This window comes from Hibiscus syriacus, unplaced genomic scaffold (genome assembly GCF_006381635.1).
Source record: "Hibiscus syriacus cultivar Baekdansim isolate YM2019G1 unplaced genomic scaffold, ASM638163v2 tig00111342_pilon, whole genome shotgun sequence".
NCBI lineage: Eukaryota > Viridiplantae > Streptophyta > Magnoliopsida > Malvales > Malvaceae > Hibiscus > Hibiscus syriacus.
This window is the reverse complement of record NW_024063066.1, coordinates 925,868-948,777: the sequence shown is the minus strand read 5'-3', so window position 1 is coordinate 948,777 and position 22,910 is coordinate 925,868. Positions and strand designations below refer to the sequence as shown.

Genomic DNA, 22,910 nt, shown 5'->3' with positions numbered 1-22,910 from the left:
GCCGCATATCTCCTAAACATCCTTCCAACCAAAGTTCTAGGATTTAAGTCTCCAACTCAAGTTCTATACCAATGTGATCCTATATACTTAGAATTATGTGTCTTTGGTTGTTTATGTTTTCCTCTCTTCCCATCCACCTCTATTAATAAATTGCAAGAAAGGTCCACTCCTTGTGTCTATCTTGGTCCCGCCCCAAATCATAGAGGTTCGAAATGCTATAACGTGTCAAGTGGAAAGATAATTATTTGTTGTCATGTCAAATTTGTTGAACACGAATTTCCTTTCTTAAGCTTCACTCACCTCACAAAAACGACTATGATTTTATGGATTATAATCTAATCTTACATCACTTGGCTTACCAAAGCGTTCCAACTCCTAATTTAGAGCACCAAGCTAACCCAACCTCTTATCCTGGGCATGTGGCGTCAAACCCACTGTAGCCCACACCCTTTGCTGGGCCTACTCCTCTCAGCCCATCTTTGCCTCCTCACTCTCAAGCTGGGCCTTCTTCTTCTGGGTCGAATCTCTCACCCGATATTGTTGCCCTCTCTATCCCAGACCACCAGCCTACACCCATTCCCACCTCGTTACCGGGTCCTACCCCTCATAAAATGACAACAAGAGCTAAAAATGACATCTACAAACCAAACACGAAATATTTTTCTAATTTCTCGTCCATGACTACCACTAATATTTCTCCATTATCTAAGAACCCTATTAGTGCTATTTGTGATCCAAATTGGAAAGAGGCAATGTTAGATGAATTTAATGCTCTTATTGCTAATAAAACATGGGAATTGGTACCTAGGCCACCAGATGTGAATGTAATCAGGTTTATGTGGATTTTTCGACATAAAATAAAATCTGATGGTTCTTTTGAGCGGTATAAAGCTCGTCTTGTAGGTGATGGGAAATCTCAGCAGCAAGGGGTTGATTGTGATGATACTTTTAGTCCAGTTGTCAAACCGGCTACTATTCGTATTGTTCTAAGCATTGCTATTTCGAAATCTTGACCTATTCACCAATTAGATGTCAAGAATGCTTTCTTACATGATTATCTCAACGAAACAGTATATATGCATCAGCCTATGGGTTTTCACGACAAAAGTTGCCCTGATCATATGTGTTTACTAAAGAAATCACTCTATGGCCTTAAATAGGCTCCGCGAGCCTGGTATCAGCGATTTGCAGATTTTGTTGCCACTAATGGGTTTTCTAACAGTAAATTGGATAATTCTTTGTTTATCTAAAATCAGGGCTCGGATATGGCATATATTTTGTTATATGTTGATGATATCATTCTTACAGCTTCATCTGATCGATTGAGAAAGCACTTTATGGCTCTCTTGGGTATTGAATTTGCTATGAAGGACTTGGGTCCTCTCAGTTTCTTTTTGGGGATTGTTGTATCCCATAATGCTAATGGTATGTTTTTATCTCAGCAACAGTACGCAATAGATATCATTGAAAGAGCTGGTATGGTTAATTGCAGTTCTTCTCCCACTCCTGTTGACACCAAACCGAAACTCAGTGCTTCGAAGGATTCACCTTATGAGGATCCCACCAAGTACCGCAGTTTGGACGGTGCTTTACAATATCTTACTTTTACTCGACCTGACATATCTTATGCAGTTCAGCAGATTTGTCTTCATATGCATGATCCCATGAATGAGCATATGAGTGCTCTTATGCGTATTCTGCGCTACTTGCAGGGCACATTGTCTTATGGTCTATATCTGTATAAATCCTCAATCCACAAGCTCATTTCTTATACTGATGCAGATTGGGGAGGATGCCTGGATACTAGACGTTCTACTTCCGGCTATTGTGTCTTTATAGGTGACAATTTAATATCTTGGTCGTCCAAAAGACTACCAACTTTGTCACGCTCCAGTGCTGAGGCATAGTACCGAGGAGTAGCTAATGTAGTTTCTGATTCTTGTTGGATCCGAAATTTATTACTTGAGCTTCACTATCCTATTCATAAAGCTACTCTGGTTTATTGTGACAATGTGAGTGCCATTTATTTATCAGGAAACCCAGTACAACATCAGCGTACCAAACATATTGAGATGGACATTCATTTTGTCAGGGAAAAGGTTGCTAAAGGCGAAGTACGAGTCCTACATGTTCCTTCCCGTTATCAGATTACAGATATTTTTACGAAGGGCCTACCTCGTATTTTATTTGAAGATTTTCAGGACAGTCTCAGCGTTCATGAACCTCCCGCTTTGACTGAGGGGGTGTGTTAGAATATCTGATAAATATATTCTATAGTTGTACATATCTCCTATTTTTGTAAAGGCGATAATCTTGTGAATATTTTGCTTTATTCTTTGCTAATTAGTTCCTAATTTCTAGGCTTAGAATACTCAATGTACAATGCATATATTCTGACGTTTCTAATTGAAATGCAACACATTACAATCTTTCATGTTCGATATCAAGTTTTTATTTCATCAAAATCCTTTTGTAATTTCTTAGCAAAAAATTATTTTCTTCTACACGATTTTTTTCTTTTTGAATTTTCTACATAAATCCTAGTATTTTTTGTTTTTGTTTTTCTATCTTATTTATTTGTTTGCATATAATCGTTACGATATTATAATAGATGTGGTGTGAAGACGTTCAAAAGAATAACAGACGGCAATGGCTTTGGTGAAATTGTAACCTAATTCGCCATTTTGATCATCTATGTTCTTTTCCATTAGACTGATGAACAAAAATTATCAATCGCAAGATCATAATAAAGAAAATAAGAAAGAAAATCCCACCTACCATGGTTCAATTTTGGGAAATTTGACGAATTTTAAAAGACTTATAGTCGACTTGAAATGGTATAAATACGGCCCTTACGAATTCACTTTCATACTCAACTCAGTAGCAAATCGTCTCCTTGTTTCTTAGATTCTTAAATGGGAAAGTTAAAATCGTTGCATCAAATCTCTGGTCTCCTCTTACTATTGTTGTTGCTTTCTGAAGCCGATTATTCTCAGACTTGGTCTTCCACTTCTCTTAACTCAACTCCCTTATGTCTGCCGGACGATAAATTAGCCTTGCTCCTATTCAAGAGCGCCGTGTCCATTGATGATTCTGATGGTGATCCAAAAACCAACTCTTGGAATGAAAGCACAAATTGCTGCACGTGGGGGGGAGTCACTTGTGATGAGGCAACCGGTCAGGTGATCGGCCTCGACCTTAGCTACTCTAAGCTTGTTGGCTCTCTTTCTCCAGACACCGCCCTTTTCAGCCTTCAAGGACTCCGACAGCTCAACCTTGCTTTCAACAATTTCAGTGCTTCCTCGATTCCGTCTGGATTTAGTCGGTTCGTAAGCTTGACGCATCTTAATCTTTCTGCTTCTTCCTTGTCCGGATTAGTTCCATCAGATATTTCTTTGCTGTCAAACCTGATTTCACTTGATCTTCATGCAAATGATTTGAAATTTGATAGCCACGGTTTCAGCATGCTTATACGCAACTTATCTAAACTAGAACATCTTGTCCTTGGCTTTGTAAATATGTCCGATGTTGTGCCTGCATCCTACGTAAACTTGTCTTCATCTCTAAAGCGTTTGAGTGTGGAGAATTGTGATTTACATGGGGAATTCCCTGGTGAAATATTCCAGCTTCAGAATCTGGAGTATCTTGACCTGAGCTTCAACTCTTTGACAGGTTATCTCCCAAAGTCCAATTGGAGTAGTTCCCTCAAGTACTTTAGCCTTTCCAATAATCATTTTGGAGGGTCCATACCTGCAACCGTTGGAAACCTCACCAAAATCACATCTCTATATTTATCTTATAATGAATTCCAAGGTCAACTTCCCGCAACCCTGTTCAGCCTTGAGCAAGTTGAAGTTTTAGAGTTATCAGACAATAGGCTAGAAGGTTTCCTCCCTGCTCGTGTAAGCAGCGGGATTCAGAGTCTAGAAAGTTTGGGTTTAGGTAATAACTTAATAAGTGGTGCAGTTCCATCCTGGCTTTTTACTTTGCCATCTTTAGAATTCTTAGACCTAAGTTATAACAAGCTTACCGGTCCGGTCAATGAGATTCGAAAGCCTAATTCGGTTCAAGAGGTTTATCTGGAATATAATGACATCCATGGTGAAATACCAAGTTCGTTCTTTGATCTTGCAAATCTTACCCTACTTGATATGTCATCAAATAAGTTTAGTGGTGTCATTGAGTCGGATATGCTTTCCAAGTTAGAGAATCTAAAAACACTCGATCTTTCGTCGAATATAATTTCAGTGGTGTCATCAATTTCGATGTGCTTTCAAAGATGAAGAATCTTACAAAACTTGATCTTTCGAATAACAAGTTGCTATCATCGAGTGGTGTGAACTCTACTTTTCAAGTGCTCGAGACACTGCACTTCTCTTCTTGCAGTGTAAGGCGATTTCCGCATTTCTTAAGATCAACCAAAAGCTTGATGTTTCTTGATCTTTCTAACAACGCTATTGAGGGTTCAATTTTCAAGTGGGAATCAGAAGGCTGGGAACAATTGTATAATTTGAATCTTTCCCACAACCTGTTGACTGGTTTAGAGCAATTTCCAGGGAAGAATATTGAAATCCTTGATCTTTGTTTCAACCAACTCCGAGGTCCCCTTCCATCTGCACCGCCACCTTACTTGCTCGAATTCTTGATTTCAAATAACAATTTGACAGGAGAAATCCCTCCTTCAGTTTGTAATTTGACTTCACTTGATATTTTTGATTTCTCCAGCAATTACTTGGGAGGAATTATTCCGGCTTGTCTTGGAAATTTTAACAATGGGATCTCAACCATAAAACTTCAAAATAATAACTTCAATGGCAAGATCCCAGATTTTTGTGTTGATGACAACCGTTTGATGAATCTTGCCTTGAACGACAACCAGTTGGAAGGAATGTTGCCACGATCCTTGATAAATTGTACATCTTTGAAATTTCTAAATTTTGCAAATAACAAGTTAAGTGATACCTTCCCACATTGGTTGGGTGTACTGCCAGACCTGCAAATCTTAATCCTGCGGTTCAACAAGTTTCATGGTCCCTTGACGAACATTTCCAGAGATGATAAACCATCCTTTTCATCATTGCAAGTTGTTGATCTCTCCCGGAATGAATTTAGCGGCCGCTTGCCATCAATTTTCTTCCAAAATTTGCATGCTCTGAAGCATGAAAGAAACCGAAGTCAATCGGTCTTACAAGATGCCCATATGGAAGGAATTCGTCTGGATTATGTACTCGGTTTATATCGTCAGGTTTCAGTGAACGTGACCAGAAAAGGATCAGAAAGGGAGCAAGAGTATATAAGCACGTTACTATTTTTCACTGCCATTGATTTATCAAACAACAGACTCTATGGAAAAATTCCTGATGTAATTGGAGAGCTTCGAGCAATTCAAGTGCTGAACCTGTCTCACAACAGCTTCACTGATCAAATCCCACCGTCGATGGAGAACTTAGTAGCACTCGAGTCATTAGATCATTCATCAAACAAGCTCAGTAGCAGGATACCATCTGGATTGACAAAGCTGACATTCCTCGCAGTGTTGAATTTTTCACACAACAATCTCGCGGGACCAATCCCCCATGGAAACCAATTCAACACATTCGAGAATGATTCGTATAGTGGAAACCCGGGATTATGCGGCTTCCCCTTGACAAAGCAATGTGGTAGTGATGAGGGACTCAAACCACCTGCACCGAAGCTGACGGAAGATGAAGGTTCTCCAATAAGCTTTTTCTGGAAGCTTGTAATGATGGGCTATGGCAGTGGAGTAGTGTTGGGATTGAGTACTGGATACATAGTATTCACGACTGGAAGACCATGGTGGTTCGTAAGAATAGTTGAGAGAGATTGGCAGAGGAAATTTACTAGATGGATCCGAAGAACATGAAACTAGCACTTCAGCCAAACTGCATAGGTGAGTGGGTTTCAGTTATATTTTACTTAAGGTTGGAGTAGAGTTTGTATTTAGTTTCTCATTGATATATGTATATATTTTTAACGTAGACTTTATTTTTCCCCTTATGTTTATTATAGCGGAATTTGAGCTGAATCAGAGGGAAGATGCACCATTGCTTCAGTAAGACTCGGCTCCAAGCCTAAGTTCATAGAGAATAGCTTACTTTTGCAGTGCTTTGCTTATACGTGTGTGACCATTTGAAGACGTGTGGCTTCTGGTTTATTTTATGTTGGATTTGTTAGAATAAAACTACTCTTCTATGTTCAATATGTACCGTTTGAAGATGTGTGGCTTCTGGTTTAGTCAATTAGTAAGCTTGAAAAGTCTTTATCTTTCTGCTTCTTTCTTCTCTGGTTTACCTCCATCGGATTTTCATTTATAGTAAAACTAACTTCACTTGATCTGTCTCACTTTCGACCAAATTAGCTTTGAGATGCTGACATGTAACTCATCTAAATTAGAAAACCTTTTCCTTGACAGTGTAAACATGTCTGATGCTGTGCCTACCTCCTTCAAAAACTTGCCTTCATCTCGAAAAGGTTCGAGTCTCCAAGGTGTTGATTTATAGGGGGGATTTCCCAGTGAAATATTGCAGTTTCCATAACTAGAGTACCTTAAAATTATTGACTTGTCCAACAAATTGAAGGGACAAATCTCTCTTTCAATTTGTAATTTAATATCACTTAAAATTCTTCGACTTGTCCAACCATTAACTTTGAAGATTAAGAATCCATTTAGTGAACTCGGTAATAAAGGGAACGCTTTTATTTCTAAAAGACTTATGTTCAAGCAGTTGTATCTGTAAAGTATACGCGTCTTCTTTCATCAGCTTAGTTGATAGCTTGCTTCGGTTTTTCAGCTCTCGTGTAACGTTCTGATTCGTTTTCCTCTCCTAAGCTTACAAGATTTCATATTTTGTCCTTTTTTTCCCCTTTAGTCCTTAGCATATCCCTAGTTTTTCTCCCCAATAATCTCCCATTCCTAACTTTTTCCATGCTGTTTTCTTGAACCAAAATCATAAGACATTGTTTTCAACTCCAAACCCAAACTTATTTTGTACCCTTTTAATATGAACAAGACATTCAACCATTCCTCACCAACCACACACCCATCTATGGCTTCCCCTTTCTTCTTCCCTCTCCTCTTCTTCCTCCCCCATTCTAATTCTCAACCCTATCTTCTGCCGAGCCAATCTCCACCATTCTAAAACCCTCAGATCATCCCTCATCTCCCAACCATTAACCAATGCCACCATCCGACAAACCCTCTTATTTAAAGTCATTAAACCCATCCATGTCCCAAACACCAAAGCCTTGTACCCTCTGTCTTCAATAGACTTTGGTTCACTTATGGGAAGCCTCCTGTTTTGGCAAACTACAGCTTCCCATCTCATTGCCATTATCATGAATTCTCCAGGATTGTCCTGGAATGGAATGCTACGTGCAAAGGAACTTCTCCCCCATTCTAATTCCAACCCTATCTTCTGCCGAGCCAATCTCCACCATTCTAAAACCCTCAGATCATCCCTCATCTCCCAACCATTAACCAATGCCACCATCCGACAAACCCTCTTATTTAAAGTCATTAAACCCATCCATGTCCCAAACACCAAGCCTTGTACCCTCTCTGTTCTTCAATATGACTTTGGGTTCACTTATGGGAAGCCTCCTGTTTTGGCAAACTACAGCTTCCCATCTCATTGCCATTATCATGAATTCTCCAGGATTGTCCTGGAATGGAATGCTACGTGCAAAGGAAGGCAATTCGACCGGATTTTCGGAGTTTGGTTATCTGGTGTGGAGCTCCTCAGGAGCTGCACCGCCGAGCCGATGGCTACTGGGATTTTTTTTTTTTGAATTAGAATTCAAAAAGTACACCACCCAAGGACCTCATTAAAAAATCTCTCTAACCCTAAGTAGAGGAAAAAAGAGTGACCTTGAGATGGAAGAAGGTCCAACAAGAACCCAGGAACAACAAGAAAAACAGCCGATAACACACCACTAAAACAGCTCGAAATAGACTACATCAATGTAGCTACACACTACCCCTGAAAGAAATTCGAAAAGGAACTACACACATCCAAAAAAAAAGAACAAAATCATGCTACAATCACCGAGATTAAAGACTGAAGAGCATATGACTATCAAAGGTACTAAACATTGATCTAAACCCTATCAACACCAACCAAACAGTAAAGGAACGGGACAACGAACAACTCCAAAACACTCGAATCCATAGAGGGCCATAGTGAAACAGCGAAATAGATCTATACTAACTCTGCCCTTACACGAACCTTCTACTAAACGCAGAAAACTCACCCACTATCTATAACCGAGAGCACAAATTACTCCAAACTTAAAGTCACAACCTCTTTCAAAAATTGAGAAATCAACGCCCAAATCCTCACCCACGCGAAGCGTTGCCCTCGCTTCATTGAACAATCTCCGTCCGATCAGCAGCGAACACCTTCGCAGGAAAACCACGAATAGCCACACCCCTACTGTCAACTTGCCTCAACTTCCGTCTCCTCACAATCTTCTTCATTCTTTTTAAAGCGATACAAATGCAAAACTTTGACTACCAAACATGATTAACCAGGTTGGACTGCTGGGATTACGCCAATTTCACCATGCATGTTATTATTGAAAAGTCCTCACCCACTGCTCAATAAACGCTTGAGCCCACCACGTGCAACGCCAACCTGGATTTTATGACCAACAGAATAAAAATCTGAGAAACAAGGTACTCCTCTTTGCTTTTATCGAACAAGACTCAAACTTTTTCTGTTTACATGGGAAATCTTGTTGACAACACATATACTGGTGTTTATCATGTCAATGTGACACTTTATTTTTATCCGCCTGTGGAGAAAAATATCGAAAAGGCAGGGAATTTAACATCTAGATTCGATTCCGAAGCCGATTTAATCATACCCTTTTCGCGTAATCTGTCGTTGAATGATAGATTGTCGTTTGAGATTGAGAATTCAACCGATGTCAAAGTGTGGAATTTGACATTCCTTTGAATGTTTAAAGAGCTGTGTTGGAGGTATATGTCTCATTTCATGGGAATGATGAGTTTTGATATGGAAACGTTCCGAATGAGTATATTGCTGCCAATAATCTTACTGGTTTTGCAGGGAATGGACCTTTTCGGGAAGTTTTGGTTAGTTTGGAAGGTGAAGTGGTTGGTTCTGTTTGGCCTTTTACTGTGGTTTACACCGGAGGGATCAATCCACCCTTCTGGCGACCGATTAGTGGTATCGGTTCATTCGATCTTCCGTCTTATGATATCGAAATTAGTCCATTTTTGGGGAATTTATTGGATGGGAAAATGTATGAACTGAGTTTTTCTGTTACAAATGCCTTGAATGTGTGGTATGTTGATGCCAATCTGCATCTTTGGTTAGATAGTAAGAGTGCCAAGACTGAAGGGAATCTTCTGCAGCATGTTGTTCCTCTTGATGTTTCTTCTGTGTTAGATTTCAAGGGTCTGAATGGAACATTCATTACAAATACGACCAGGTTTGTCCTCGACCGGATAGGTCAAGTCCACTTACGGGACGATCATGACCGAGTTCGTTCAAGATTTAAGGTATAATAACACAATGGTGATGGACAAGGATGGGAATCTGCAGATTGTGAATAAGACTATCCGTTTTGACGACAGTGTTTATGCGAGATTGCCGGCTTCGAATGTTGAATAAAAGAAATCACTCCAAAGGTTCCGCATATCCTTATACACCGAAGACGTCGATGGGGGGAACGGGACTCAGTTGATGGTAACCAATGTCACATTGGGAATCAACGAGAAGATGTTCAAAGATGCCGATGCCAAGTCGCCTACCAGTTTGTTGATGGTGTTATTGTTGTGAAGGACAACCTGGTTATCAGTGGAGTGGGAAGTACACAACAATCATATGATTACAACGGCAATAAATTTTGCTACTCTAGGAACATAAGCAGCTCAAACTACACCAATGTCGACGACGAAGTATGATAAGTGTTTAATTTAGTTAATATTTTGCTTTTAAATTATTCCTTAATCATTAGTTTTTGTGGTTTAATTGTTCGTTTTTATTCGTTTTCTGTACATGACATAAGATTCTGGAAATTACACAAAAACCCACAATTCTGCAGCTTTTTTCATTTTCGGAATCAAAGCTTGTTGGAATTTGGATTTGAATTAAACTCAAGTTTAGGATAATATTTTAAACATTATATTTTATCTTTGTATTTTAGTTTAAATAGATTTTTGTATTTTAATTAAGTTTTAGGATATTATTTTTATATTTTATATTTGTTTTAGGTATTTTAGTTTAAATAGGTTTTAGTATTTTAATTAGGATTTAGAATATTATATTTTTTTTAAGTATCTTAGTTTAAATAATTTTAAGTGTTTTAATTAGGATTTAAGATGTTTTAGCTTGTTTTTAAGAATTTGAAGGCTATAAATACCCCCTAAGGGTGAGCCTAAAAACACATCTCTTTCATCTGAGAAATAAAATCTTCTTTTTCTCTCTAGCTTTCTCTCTATTTCTCGCATACTTTTCTATTATACTTAGTATGACTTTGGTTATGCTTAGCTAATTTTTTTTCAAGACGAAGACTAAAGCGAATGCTCAATTCCAAACGTGAGAATTGTAAGGTACTTAAATCGCTTCGGATTTTCTCTTTGTTTTCTTAGCTTACTTTTCAAATCAAAACGATTTCGACATTGGTTCGGATATTGTTATGATTAACGTTTGAAGAATGATTTGCTTATTAAAGCATATTCAACTTCCCAAGAACACACTTAGCAAATTGTTTGTTAAGAGGAAACTGATATCAAAATCAGTTATTGTTGAAACAACACAATCCGAGTTGGCAACGAATAATTGTTCTTCTAAGCTGACGTGAATCTTGAAGTAAAAATTTGTTTCGATGATCCGAGAAATTTGAGGCGAAGCTGAAGTCTGAGGCTGCTTTCACAATAAGTTTCTCTTTATCTCAATCTCTTTAATTTGTTTATTTAATTATTTTTCTTTTATTCTTATTTTTTATTTTAAAAACAACTTCTAAAAATCCCCTTTTATATTTATTACTATTAATATTTATTATTCTATTACTTTTCCTTTTTTATTTATTTTATTTTAATATATCTTTTCAATTTCATCTGGAATTCAATCTTCTTCTAAAATGAAGAAATAGTTTTATTAAATCAGAAACACCACAGTCTTTGTAGATCGATTCTGCTTCTCTATACTACATTTTCCTTTTTATTTATTAAGAAGCCATGAATTATTTTGATACCAAAACGACGGTTATCAAAATACGAAACACGTGCAACAAAAGATTGAAAACTTCAAGCAAAATTCTTATAGCCACGTCTATCACCGTTAGATCCAAAATAAATTTAAATTCAAGAAAAGTCTGACTCGAGTTATAGTGTTTCACCGAGAATCGAACTCGATCTTGATTCCCCTTAACGGATCGCCGCTAAGTTTGTTCACAAGAAGCTGAATTACGACAAACAAATCCGACTTTTAAACTTCAAGCAAAACAGTCTTCAAATCAACGTGCACTTTTTGAGTTGAAGATGTAATAACTTTTAAGAGAATGATCAATTGTCACTCCCGGTTTCCAGAGAATTAAGAATATGATATGAATGTATGAAGGTCAAGATTCAATTCTCATGAATAAAATTGAGTTTCGCAAAAACCTTTGGCTAAGTGAAGTTTAGCTAAGCATTGATTAAATCATGTTTAACATTGTGAAAAGAAAATAAAGAAAGATGGAGATGAAAGAAAATAGAACTTCATTAAATAACCAAAGAAAATAAATTTCAATATGAGTTTTAACTGTTGAACTTAAGGGGTATTTATAACCCTATAGTTCTAAGAAAATAAAATAATTAATTCCTAAAATAATCAAACTAAAAATACTAATAAGAGTTCTAATAAAATAACTAATTCTTAAATAAAATAATAATAGAGTAATCAAAAAATAAAAATCATAAATTAAAAATGTTTATCACAAAAGATAAATATTTAATTATTCTTGTTGAATTCTTCTTCATCTTCTGGATAATCTTGTCTTAGTTAAATTTCAAATTAAATATTCAAGGAAGTTATGCTTTTCTTCTATAAGATGATGAATGGACCGTCGAAATCTACTAGTATTTAGGTTCTTGTCCAAAATAAAGATAAACCAGTAATATTCAAATGATAAATGAGAGATAAAAAAAAATGTAATATTAAACTCTCATCATCTTTAAAAATGTAATACTCTTAAGAATGTTTATTATTATAAGGTTGTTAAAGTCTATGCTTAAAAAAATACGAATCAAGCTACTTCAGACTTCAGTATTAAAGAAATAGTTATTATTTACAGAGATCCTAAATTCGAGTAACAGAAACTGCAAAGTATTTGAACATTCAATATCAAATTGATCCTCAAACTTTTTGAACATTCCAATTTCATGCCAAACTATATGTATATACTAATCACATCCATTGCCAAGTTATATTATTATATGTTTGAGAGAGAAAAAACAAAATTTAAGTTAAATTATAGCTGAAATTAATTACATATTTGGATGAATTTGGTGATGAAATTGGAATATTCAAAAGTTTTGGGACTAATTTAGAAAGAGGGTCATAGTGTAGGGATGACATTAGATTTTTCAAAATTTTAAGGACTAATTCAAAATGAGACTCATAGTTTGGGGATGAAATTAGAATATTCAAAAGTTTTAATACCAATTTAAAATGAGAGTTATAGTTTGGGTACATATGATGCAATTAACTATCCCAAATTTTATCCAATATTCTGACGTGGCAACATCACAAGCTTCAGTTTGACTTACTATATACCAAAGTCAAACTATCGATTTTCTTTTCAAAGATAAGGGAACAGTGAACAGCTTCCGCCAAACTCCTAAATTCTGTCTAGCAAATTCTCCCAAAAAATGAGCTGATTTTCACTAACAGGGTCAAAATCCCACTTTTATTAAGGAAAAGAACACTCTTCAATTTTCTACATTTTTTTTTCTAATTTTCTTCTGTTTCTCCGATTTTTCATGCAGTGCTTGCACTTCCTTGGGAGCTAAATCCCCGAGCTTGACAGTGCGGTTGGGTTTTAACTCAAATGAAGCTAGTAATTTCCCTGGAGCTTTGTTTCTTCTCTTAAAAGAACGAAAATTAACAAGTTTTCTGTAACTTGATCTTCTTCTACTACCTGTAAAGTTATCTTTGGTTTTCTTTTTAGTTTAGTTTTCTGGGTTTTCTTATATTTGGGTTCAATGTGAAGTGGGTTTTCAAAAATGTAAATCTTTATTCGGTTGGTTAGTATTTTTGTTTTTTATTTTAAATTTTGGATGTTTAGTGAAAAATGATAAATGGTTGTAATTTAGTAGAATTTTGTTCAGAATCAGATGCAATTCGTTCGGAAAATGGATTGCATTCGTTTAAAGCTATGTTTTTTAGTAGTGTAATGATTGGAGCATGGATGGGAATTGACATGGCTTGATTTAGAATGTAAAACGGCTTTAATATCCTGTTGTATAATGATGAAATTTTACAATTTTTACATTTTTAATTGATGATAATTTGGTTTGTAGTGTTAGTTATATAAGCTGTGAACTTCTCTGGTAATCGATTTCGGATCTTTTTGTGTAACCTATATGAATTCGACTAATATTCCTCCTTGGTATTGGAATGTAATGATGTTGCAAATCAGAAATGGCAAGTACAGTCTTGTCATTGGACTTTAGAGATGCTATCAACTTATGCTCTTTGTCTCCATTTCATCTGTGTTTTAGATCCATTGTTGGTTAAAGCCGTGAGAGGAGATCCCGTAAGTCGGCCTCCTGCATGGATGATGCGCCTGGCAGGAAGGTATATGGTTGTTTACAGAAAGCTTGCGGAGAAACATCCGTCCTTCAGAGAGAGGTCCGAGACAACTGATCTCATTGTGGAAATTTCTTTGCAGCCTTGGGAAGCTTTCCGCCCTGATGGAGTTATAATTTTCTCTGATATTCTTACTCCACTGCCTGCATTCGGTGTCCCGTTTGACATTGAAGAAGTAAAGGGTCCTGTCATTCTTGAAGACATTGCATCCTATTGACTTGGAGAAACTACATTTTGTTGGGGAGTCCCTTGAGATTTTGCGCCAGGAGGTGATCGTCCGTTTTAATAGCACGCATTGTATAAACATTGTCTTACTTATTTTCTACAAATCTTATAATGGCCAAATGTCCTTTTCCTATATAAGTTCTTTTTTATGTAGGTTGGAGATCATGCAGTAGTGCTGGGTTTTGCCGGAGCACCTTGGACAATTGCAACATATAGAGGGAGGTACAACTCGCACTTACACAAACATAAAGAGTATGTGCCACACAGCACCGAATTTATTGAGGGCCCTTCTTTCTCATTTAACAATGGCGATATCTGAATACGTTATTTACCAAGTGGAGGCTGGAGCACATTGCATACAAATATTCGATTCATGGGGTGTCCAACTACCACCTGATATGTGGGAGAAATGGTCAAAGCCTTACATAACAGAGGTAATTTGGAACTAAGTTGATTGGATAAAGCATCATTTGTATTACCTTAATGAATCATTCTCACCTCATTTCTCTGAAATTGCAGAGCTAATTATTTATGTCCTCAGCTAATTAAACGATAAGAATAGGTATAAGGTGAAAGAAAATCATATTTCATTAAAATGAGTGAATGACTAAAATGTAAAGTCAATGAAAGTTAAAATTTTAATTCCCTGACTTCTTCAAAAAATTGTTTGCTTTGAACCTGAACATTTATTTGGCTCTTTGACCAGTAAAGCCATATAAGGTTATGAATTTCGAAAATTCATTTATTTTAAGGAAGAACTCTACCTTTTATAAATTATATAGAAAAAAGATGAGACAAATACATTTGATGAGACTCCTCTATTACCAGTTATTACTAGCATTCGACTCCTATTAAGTGGTTTGAGAAAATTTTCCTTTAAACTATGCTTCGAATCGGTCCAGTAGTTTAAACTAGTGCATTATGTTTTCAGGGTTGTTAAGTGTGCAGGACCGCGTGGGCACATTCTTAATCTGGGTCATGGCGTTCTAGTCGGGATTCCTGAAGAGGCCGTTGCGCATTTCTTCGGTGTCACGAAAAGCTTGAAGTATGACAGTTCATCTCAAAATCAAGCCACGGAGGAATCTAAATTTATTAGTTTGAGAACACTTGAGAATTTTGCTATGAACTAGCCTTAATGGTTTAATTCAAATATTATCCCTGCATCACAACCTCTTGTTCATGCCTGTGGATAAGTCGGAAGTAGATAGGAAAACTATGTTATAAAAGGATATATGTCATCTTCTTATAAGGTAGTTGCATGCTGAGTCAGATGCCATTAGCTGATTTAATGACAGTGATTAAAAGAGATTCTTTTAACAATGATGACTAAATTGATAATGTTCCAAAAGTTAGATGACTTCATTGCAAAGATTTCTTTTGGAGTGACTAAATTGATAACATCCTAAAAGTTGGATGACCATTTGGACCAAATGGGGTGAAACTCATGGTCAATGCCAGTTCTGCTGAGGAAGCAAAAGCATAAGCTATATGTATCCAAGAAACTTGTTTTTCAACTCAGAGATGGGGGTAGAACAAGTAATCTTCGAGTCTGATTGTAAGGAATTTATCGGTAGGTCGACTTCAACTTCATCTTCTAGGTTCGGTCTACTAATTTATCGGTAGGTCGAATTCGACTTCACCTTCAAGCTTCGGTCGACTAATACGATTGAACTATCTTATTCCCTTGTCAAACCTGGTGCAACTTTAAGAACCCTTCAAGAAAACCTGCCATGGGGCCAGGACAGAAGGTGGGGTCTTATGAAAAGAAGAGAGGAAAGAGGCAAGTGCATGCTTCTTACCTATTTGTTTTTTAGGTTACTTGGAAATGGTTTTAGGGTCTATCAACTTGCTTGGAAAAGAAGAAAATGCTAAGGTTGAAATGACTATATTATTAAAAAAGTATTTTATGCATATATAGTATTCTAGAAGTGATTCTTTAAAGTAAAATAATAGCCGGTCAAATCATATCTTTTTTGTTTATCGATCATAAAAAGAATCTAAAGATGATAAAGTGATAACATAAATTTCTTAATAATAATAATTTCAAGTCCGAATCTAACTATTCATGAATAGTCTACTCGAAACTAAATTAGATTTTAGAATTTCTTTATCTTTCCTAAGTTTAAAAGAAATCACTCTAAAACTTTAATTAGGTTATTTTATACAATGTCTACATTACTTAGACTTTTCACTTAAAAATCGAACAAAATTGTGCACTTAACATGCTCAAACTCATATCCTCTTATATGTTACACCATTATCGGTCGTGCTAAAACTCGTTCAAACCTTAAATAACATTGAATCAACTAATAAAAGAAGAATTTTTGTAATCATATATGTCTATCAATGCAGATTAACAGACCATTAGCCTACAATGATTCTATCTATATACATATTTTCATTTACTTTCAAGCTTAAATGGTGCAAAATATTTGCAACATGCCATTGAAAAACATATACTCAATCCCTTTTCCTGCCCCCATTTTTATGATACTTGTCTAATCGCCTGTTTGATGGAACATTGTGGAGAAAAAATGTAAGCCAAGTTGAAAGTGTGCTGTCAATGTTATATAAATGTCGCATATAATACATACATACATACATATCTGAAAAGTCTAAACTGCAGTCTAGTAATCAAGATAAACTTCATCATCTTTCTAGTACAATCTGATAGACATCCAATATGTTAGTGGTTGTGCTATTGAATTGAACTAGTCTAAAAGAATGATTAGGTATATATCAGACTAACAGAAACAAAATTAAACAACTACAGTGGCTCTTGATCTGCATGAGAAAGAACATGGGAGAGAATTCAAAGTTTAACTCGATCCGTGTAATTACGTTTAAGAGATAATCAAACATACTTGAGATTCGAATCATTAACACTATGAAAGCGGAATTACATAGTTTCATGAGGCTACGTTCACCAGAATTGCAGATAACCAGCTAGTTAGGGGACTTGAAAAAGATGGATTTTGCATTGCAAAATCTTAAAAGGGTGGGAATTAGGAGAAATTTTTTTCCTTGAGTGGAAGAAGGAAGGTCAATGACAGTAATTACTAGCTTATGTAATATTTTTTTTAACCTTGAAGAGGGATCCAATGAAGTTACTGTATAAATCAAAGAACATTATGAAGATGTGGGACAAGTTTAATTTAAGTGGGGAATGAAAAATATATGAAATGGCATGAATTATATAAAAGGGTATCCTTATATTATTATGACGGTCATTACTCCTACAATTGTATTATAATACTAATATTTAAGATACTATCCCATATAATAGTTTATAATAAAGAAAAATTTGAACAGTTGAAGTACAAAAATATTGAAGTCATTTGCATCACCAATATACATATACCTGGAGAATAATAGTTCATGGAACATACTTGACTGCATTTGACGAAATACTACAAATTAACTAACTTGAAAAGGAAAGGAAATATAAAATAAAAAGAAGAAGAAGAAGATGAAAGAGCAACTTACCCTCTTCAACTCCAGTTTATATGAATATATAATTATATATATATAAACACAGTGCTGATGAACATGAACTAGCTAGCTATATACCAATATCTAGATCCCAGGAGGAAATGATTGCTGATTTCCCAGTAAGATGGAGCTTTAGCATGATGTTGTAGTACTAGTAACAAACTGATTCAAGCTCTTGGAATTTTATTTTAAGACCCTGAAATAATACAACAAATGAAATGATTTTGGCATAATTATGATGCTTTTGCATTTTTCATACTGCTTGGACTCTAACATTAGCTGCAAAGCATTTGTGGGTTATATAAAAAATAAGGGGAAACAATTAGCACTTTTCTGATGCAGACAAAAGGAAATCTGATTCTCTGGTTGATTATTGCAAATAGAATTATCACCAAAGAAAAGGACATTCACATTATGGCAAGTTAATATTATTATAAATCCAATATATTTTAATCTATTATAGCTTTATAAAATATTGAGTGTAGGATATCTTACTGATAGCTTATGTTATCTGCTGCAAAAGAACAAAGAAGATGAGCAAGCATTTTGGGTTTATCCTACTGTCATGAAATCTTCAATCCTTATATTTTCTTAAGATATATATATATATATATTTAAAGAGTTATGTCCATTAATGGAGAGAACAAGCCCTAAAAGAGCATGGACTCACTAGAGTGAAAACAAAGCTTGAAAATGGGAAATATATTACATTTACAAAAACCATTAAAATTATTAAGGTTTTCGCATGTGAGAGTGAGAGAGAATGAAAGGGATGATGATCAAGGAGAATAGCTTTGAATCTGTTCATAGCAAATTAGGGTTTTGAAGCTCTAGGGTTTATCATCAATGGGAAAAAATTTCAAAATGTTTGGCCTAAATGTCCAAATTTTGTCCAGGCTTACTAAAAATAACTGTTCTTCTTCCTAGAGTAATAATTTTGTCAACTAAACAATTAAAGCTTACTTAATCCATTGATTATAGTAAAATACTAAAATTCAATTGTTTTCATGTATTAAATATCCATGAATAAGTCAAAGTTTGTTGTTTTGGATATCAGATCTTGTACTGTTAACTAAGACTTTTAATGAAGAAAAATAAGTGAATTAATTACATACCATGAGAGAATCAAGGCGGCTGAATGGTGAAGCTTGAGCTAACTTCATTAGTCTTCAATGGGTTCCTCTTCTTCTTCTTCTTCTTCTTGTAAGGAATCCCCCGAGCTTTAGCCTGGGAATCCCTCACTTCACGAAGATAAATCCTTATAAGACCACTGGCAAAAGGGTTGGTCTCAGGCAACCCGCCATTCTCTTCGTAAGCGGCCCGGAGTCGACCGATGAGAGCGTCGAGGCTACCCCAAGCTTGTCTGAGCGGGCACGTACACGGCCCAGGCGGTTCCGGTTGCCCGAAGAACACGCAACCTTGTAAGTGCACCTTGGTCTTACCGAATTGGTTGAGGTAACAAAGGAATTCGAGGACATGATCGGCGTTAAACCGCGAAAGCGCGACCGGTGGCCTTTGGCTTCTTAAGTACTGTCCGAAAGTGTTCCAGTCCCGTCTCTTCTGTGACTCGTACCGGCTCAACGGCTGTGGATTCTGCTGATCAGCAACAACAACAGCACCACCACCAGCACCAACACCACCTAGTATCGAAGAACCTTCATCTATTCCTTTCCCTTTGTTGATTGACATCATTGCATTCACCTAATCAAAGAAGAAAGGGCGAAAAGAAAAGAAAAAAACTGCAGAGAAGATTGAAGAAGTTGAAGATCACACCAATGGGAGAGCTAAATTGAGAGGACAAGTAATGGGGCCATTGAAAGTAATTTAGTTCATATTTTTCTTCCTTTAATCGTACAATTAGCATTAACTATATATTTTTTCTATATTTATAATTATGGTTCCATCCTCCAAGCAATCATTATAGGCTACATTAGTCTAATTACCACTAAGTTTTAACATTTCTCACCTAGGTTAATTATTTTTTACTGTGATTTAAATACTAGTTGGAATGAGTTGATTTAAAACAATTCGAGAATTAATTTAGACAACATGGAATCTATTAATCTTACAGAATATAGGATCATAATAAGATGAGCAACATTGCATTAATTATATTCTCCCATCACCACATGCATCTTTTATGTTGATGGAGGGCAACAGTAAATTATTTAGGTCGATTTTAAGTCTTAATTTTAAATTCAAATAAATTTATTCATACTTATCGATAAAATATTTAAACATAAATTATTTAAAGAAAGTAATGTTTGAACGACAACGACCGTAAAATATTTGAGTATTCATTAGTATATAACCTAGTATTTACAGGGTTCAGAAAATCAATGCATTTGTTCCTAGCTTTGATACTAACAATCTTTCTTATGATCTCAACGATTGCATCAATGGTTCGGGATCTTCCCCTAGACGATTGGTAATTTCTTTCCTCTCAAACAAAATATATGTAAGCACACCAAGCAATTTTCAAGATGAAAACCGACAGAGATTTGACTTTCAATCGGGAACAAGTCCAATCCAGCTCATGGTCCGACCTTGAGGCAGTCTTGCTAATATTACATGAACCAAGGATCTTACCCCAAATACCACAAGAGAGCACATCCAAAAAAAAAAGTTGATCCCTTGAAGTAGCCAATAAGACTACCATTGAATGAAATGAAAATTCAAGGGGATAAGGAAAACCTTGATCCAACCTCGAAAAATATTAGGCAACTCCGTAACTTCTAAGACAACATGAATGAAATCCCGGCTCAAGGAATCGAAAGTCTTATGAAGAATTATAAATAATGTTGGACGATCATAAATATTATATATGTTCATATATATATATATTCTATAAACATGATTACTCGAGTCTGAAATCTTTAGAGAATACAACATTTTCCTTTAAAGGTTATTCAATAAGATCAATTACGGTACATAGGGTAACATACAAGGATAAACCTCACCCGTCCTCAAAATTTTACAATTATTGTATGTTTTAGTTATTTTTATATATTTTTTTATTAAAAATCTATTTTCCTCTTGTAAAATTTTATAACTTCAATCATTTTTTAAAATTTTAAAAATTCGTCTAACATACAAATCTAATACATAATATAAACGAATAAATAATTAGATAAATACAAATCTATTTTCCTCAAATGTAGTTGTTAAAATTTAAGTCTTTTAAAAAGAACAACATACTCTTACTATTATGTTATTTAATGAGTTCATACGTTATAAATTTAATATATACATAATATAAACGAATAAATAATTAGATAAATATAAATACGGAGGATCAAATTAGATGAATCTTATAAATTTTTATTTGACCCTGAGTTTGTAGGTTATTTTTTTATGAAGAAATAATTCAATTTGTAATTAATTCGATTAGATTATTGTTTTAATCAAATTTGCCGAAGAAAGCAAAATCTACTGCATTAAACTCAATTTTCTAGCCAATTAAAATATTAGCCCAAATGCTTGGACCCAATTGGTGAATATTCCATTGGGCTAATTAGTGAAAAGCAAACTGATTTTAAATTGTGTTATTGGAATTTTACATAGAAGTATGAAAATGAATTAATTGCATCATATGTCCTTAAACTATAAATTTTATTTTAAATTAATTTTTAATATTTTACGTTATCTTTATCTGTGACTGTCATTCTAAATTAGTCCTTAAATTTTTGAACATTTCAATTTCATCCCTAAACTATGACTCTCTTTCTAAATTGGTCCTTAAACTTTTTGAGCATTCCAATTTAATCTCAAACTATACTTATATTCTAATCACATTCCTTATTAATAAAATCATTAGGTCAGGTTATATTATTATGTTTTTTAAGAATAACAAAATTTAGGTTAAATTATCAGAGTCAAAGTTTACAGTCGTATGATGCAATTAACTCTACGAAAACATAAAAACGTCTTCATGGTATTATTAACTATAATTTAAACGAATAATATTTAAAATTTTTAATTAAATTACTATTTGATTAATTTATAACACTAATTCGATCACAAATTTTATAATAAGAGTAGATATGACATTATATTCTAACGTAAATTTCATTATTGTATTTTATATGAGATTACACAAAATTAATAAACTTTTACTAATATGAGAAAACGTACGGGCAAAACACAAATACTTCTCTGTTCATCACCTAGTAAATTACCCGGTAAATAGTTAAATCTACTTTGAGTACTTGATGTATCCCACAGATGTAGCATTAACATCTTTGATCAATGTCCCAAGAAGGGGTGCTGTCAAGCACTTCGATGTATCTTCCTTGTAAATGAACCCCAGACATTTGCAATCTTTGGTACATTTGTCCCGGCATTGCTCGACTTTCATCGGACCTTCGCCGTCGTCCAAATACGTGTTCAGAAAATGTTCCACCCCTACAATTTTGTAGTAGTCGGCCTTAGCTCCGCTCCGACAAGGTACCGGCTTCGGCGGTTTACAACTTTCGCTCCACCCCAATAGTCCCCTCGGACTCGTACAAGCGACGCACATTCTCTTATCGCATAATCCGAAAGCACCGCATTTCGATGGCAATGCACATTCCCTAACGAAGTAACTTGAGAAGAAAGCAAAGCTCTCATCCCAGTTTAGGCAACTCACTTTGTCATAGGAGGTGAAAGCCTTAGGTTTCCGTCTGATCCGAGTCTCAGGAAAGAAATCGTGGCGTTGTAGTTGAGTTTATTGAGGTTGTATGTGTTGCCTCCGCCTATCGGACGGACTTGTAGAAGTCGTCGACTGTTTCCGGCCGTAGAAGTAGTGCCTGATTAGCTTGTTGATGTATCAAAACTAACTCGTAAGCTGTTGCGTTTTCATTTTCAGGCACGGCATCAAATGTCACAATGTCTCCAAAATCTTTTATTGGCTAAGTTGCTGACCGGAGTTATTTAGTACATAATAAACCCGTTACAGTCTAGTACAATACTATACGGCCCATCGGAGCCGTCTACGTCGGATGTTCGGCTGACGAGCTTGTTCCGACCGTCGATTCTAACCGATTGGCCCACCAACAAAGTATCAGTCGGGTGATCAAAACTTTGCCAAACGAACTTTCCATTTTTATCATACAGTACCAAGTTACCATTCGGTAGTAGCCTAATCCCCGTGACACCTTTGTTAGCCGTGTTGGTTTGCCAAACGACACGACCGTCCACGTCCGCCAGCACGAAATTCCCGTCCTCGCCGATGGTAAGGGTGGCGTTCTCACGAACGGGATCGTTGCGGTTAGCGTCCCACACCCACCTCATCAGGCTTTCGTACCTGGGGAGGCCGGCTCGAATGGCGAAAATGTGAGCATCGGGAGTGGTATTATAGAAGCATAGGCGAAA

At 35.7% G+C, this 22,910-nt stretch overlaps 1 protein-coding gene and 4 pseudogenes across 1 annotated transcript; 3 read left to right on the top strand and 2 right to left on the bottom strand.

The window, feature by feature from the left end:
• The first annotated feature begins 2,915 nt into the window (after window positions 1–2,915).
• LOC120159199 lies at window positions 2,916–5,884 on the top strand (annotated as a pseudogene).
• A 1,472-nt stretch (window positions 5,885–7,356) lies between these two features.
• On the top strand, window positions 7,357–9,952 carry LOC120159198 (annotated as a pseudogene).
• Window positions 9,953–13,608: 3,656 nt separating this feature from the next.
• Window positions 13,609–14,520, top strand: LOC120159054 (annotated as a pseudogene).
• A 2,040-nt stretch (window positions 14,521–16,560) lies between these two features.
• Window positions 16,561–22,910, bottom strand: LOC120159197 (annotated as a pseudogene).
• Window positions 17,601–19,250, bottom strand: LOC120159055 (protein LIGHT-DEPENDENT SHORT HYPOCOTYLS 10-like). The gene is made up of 2 exons (XM_039169728.1): window positions 18,674–19,250; window positions 17,601–17,754 (listed from the first exon to the last, which is right to left on the bottom strand). The coding sequence occupies exon 1, from the start codon at window positions 19,248–19,250 to the stop codon at window positions 18,684–18,686; it is 567 nt and encodes a 188-aa protein (XP_039025659.1). The 3' UTR covers window positions 17,601–17,754; window positions 18,674–18,683.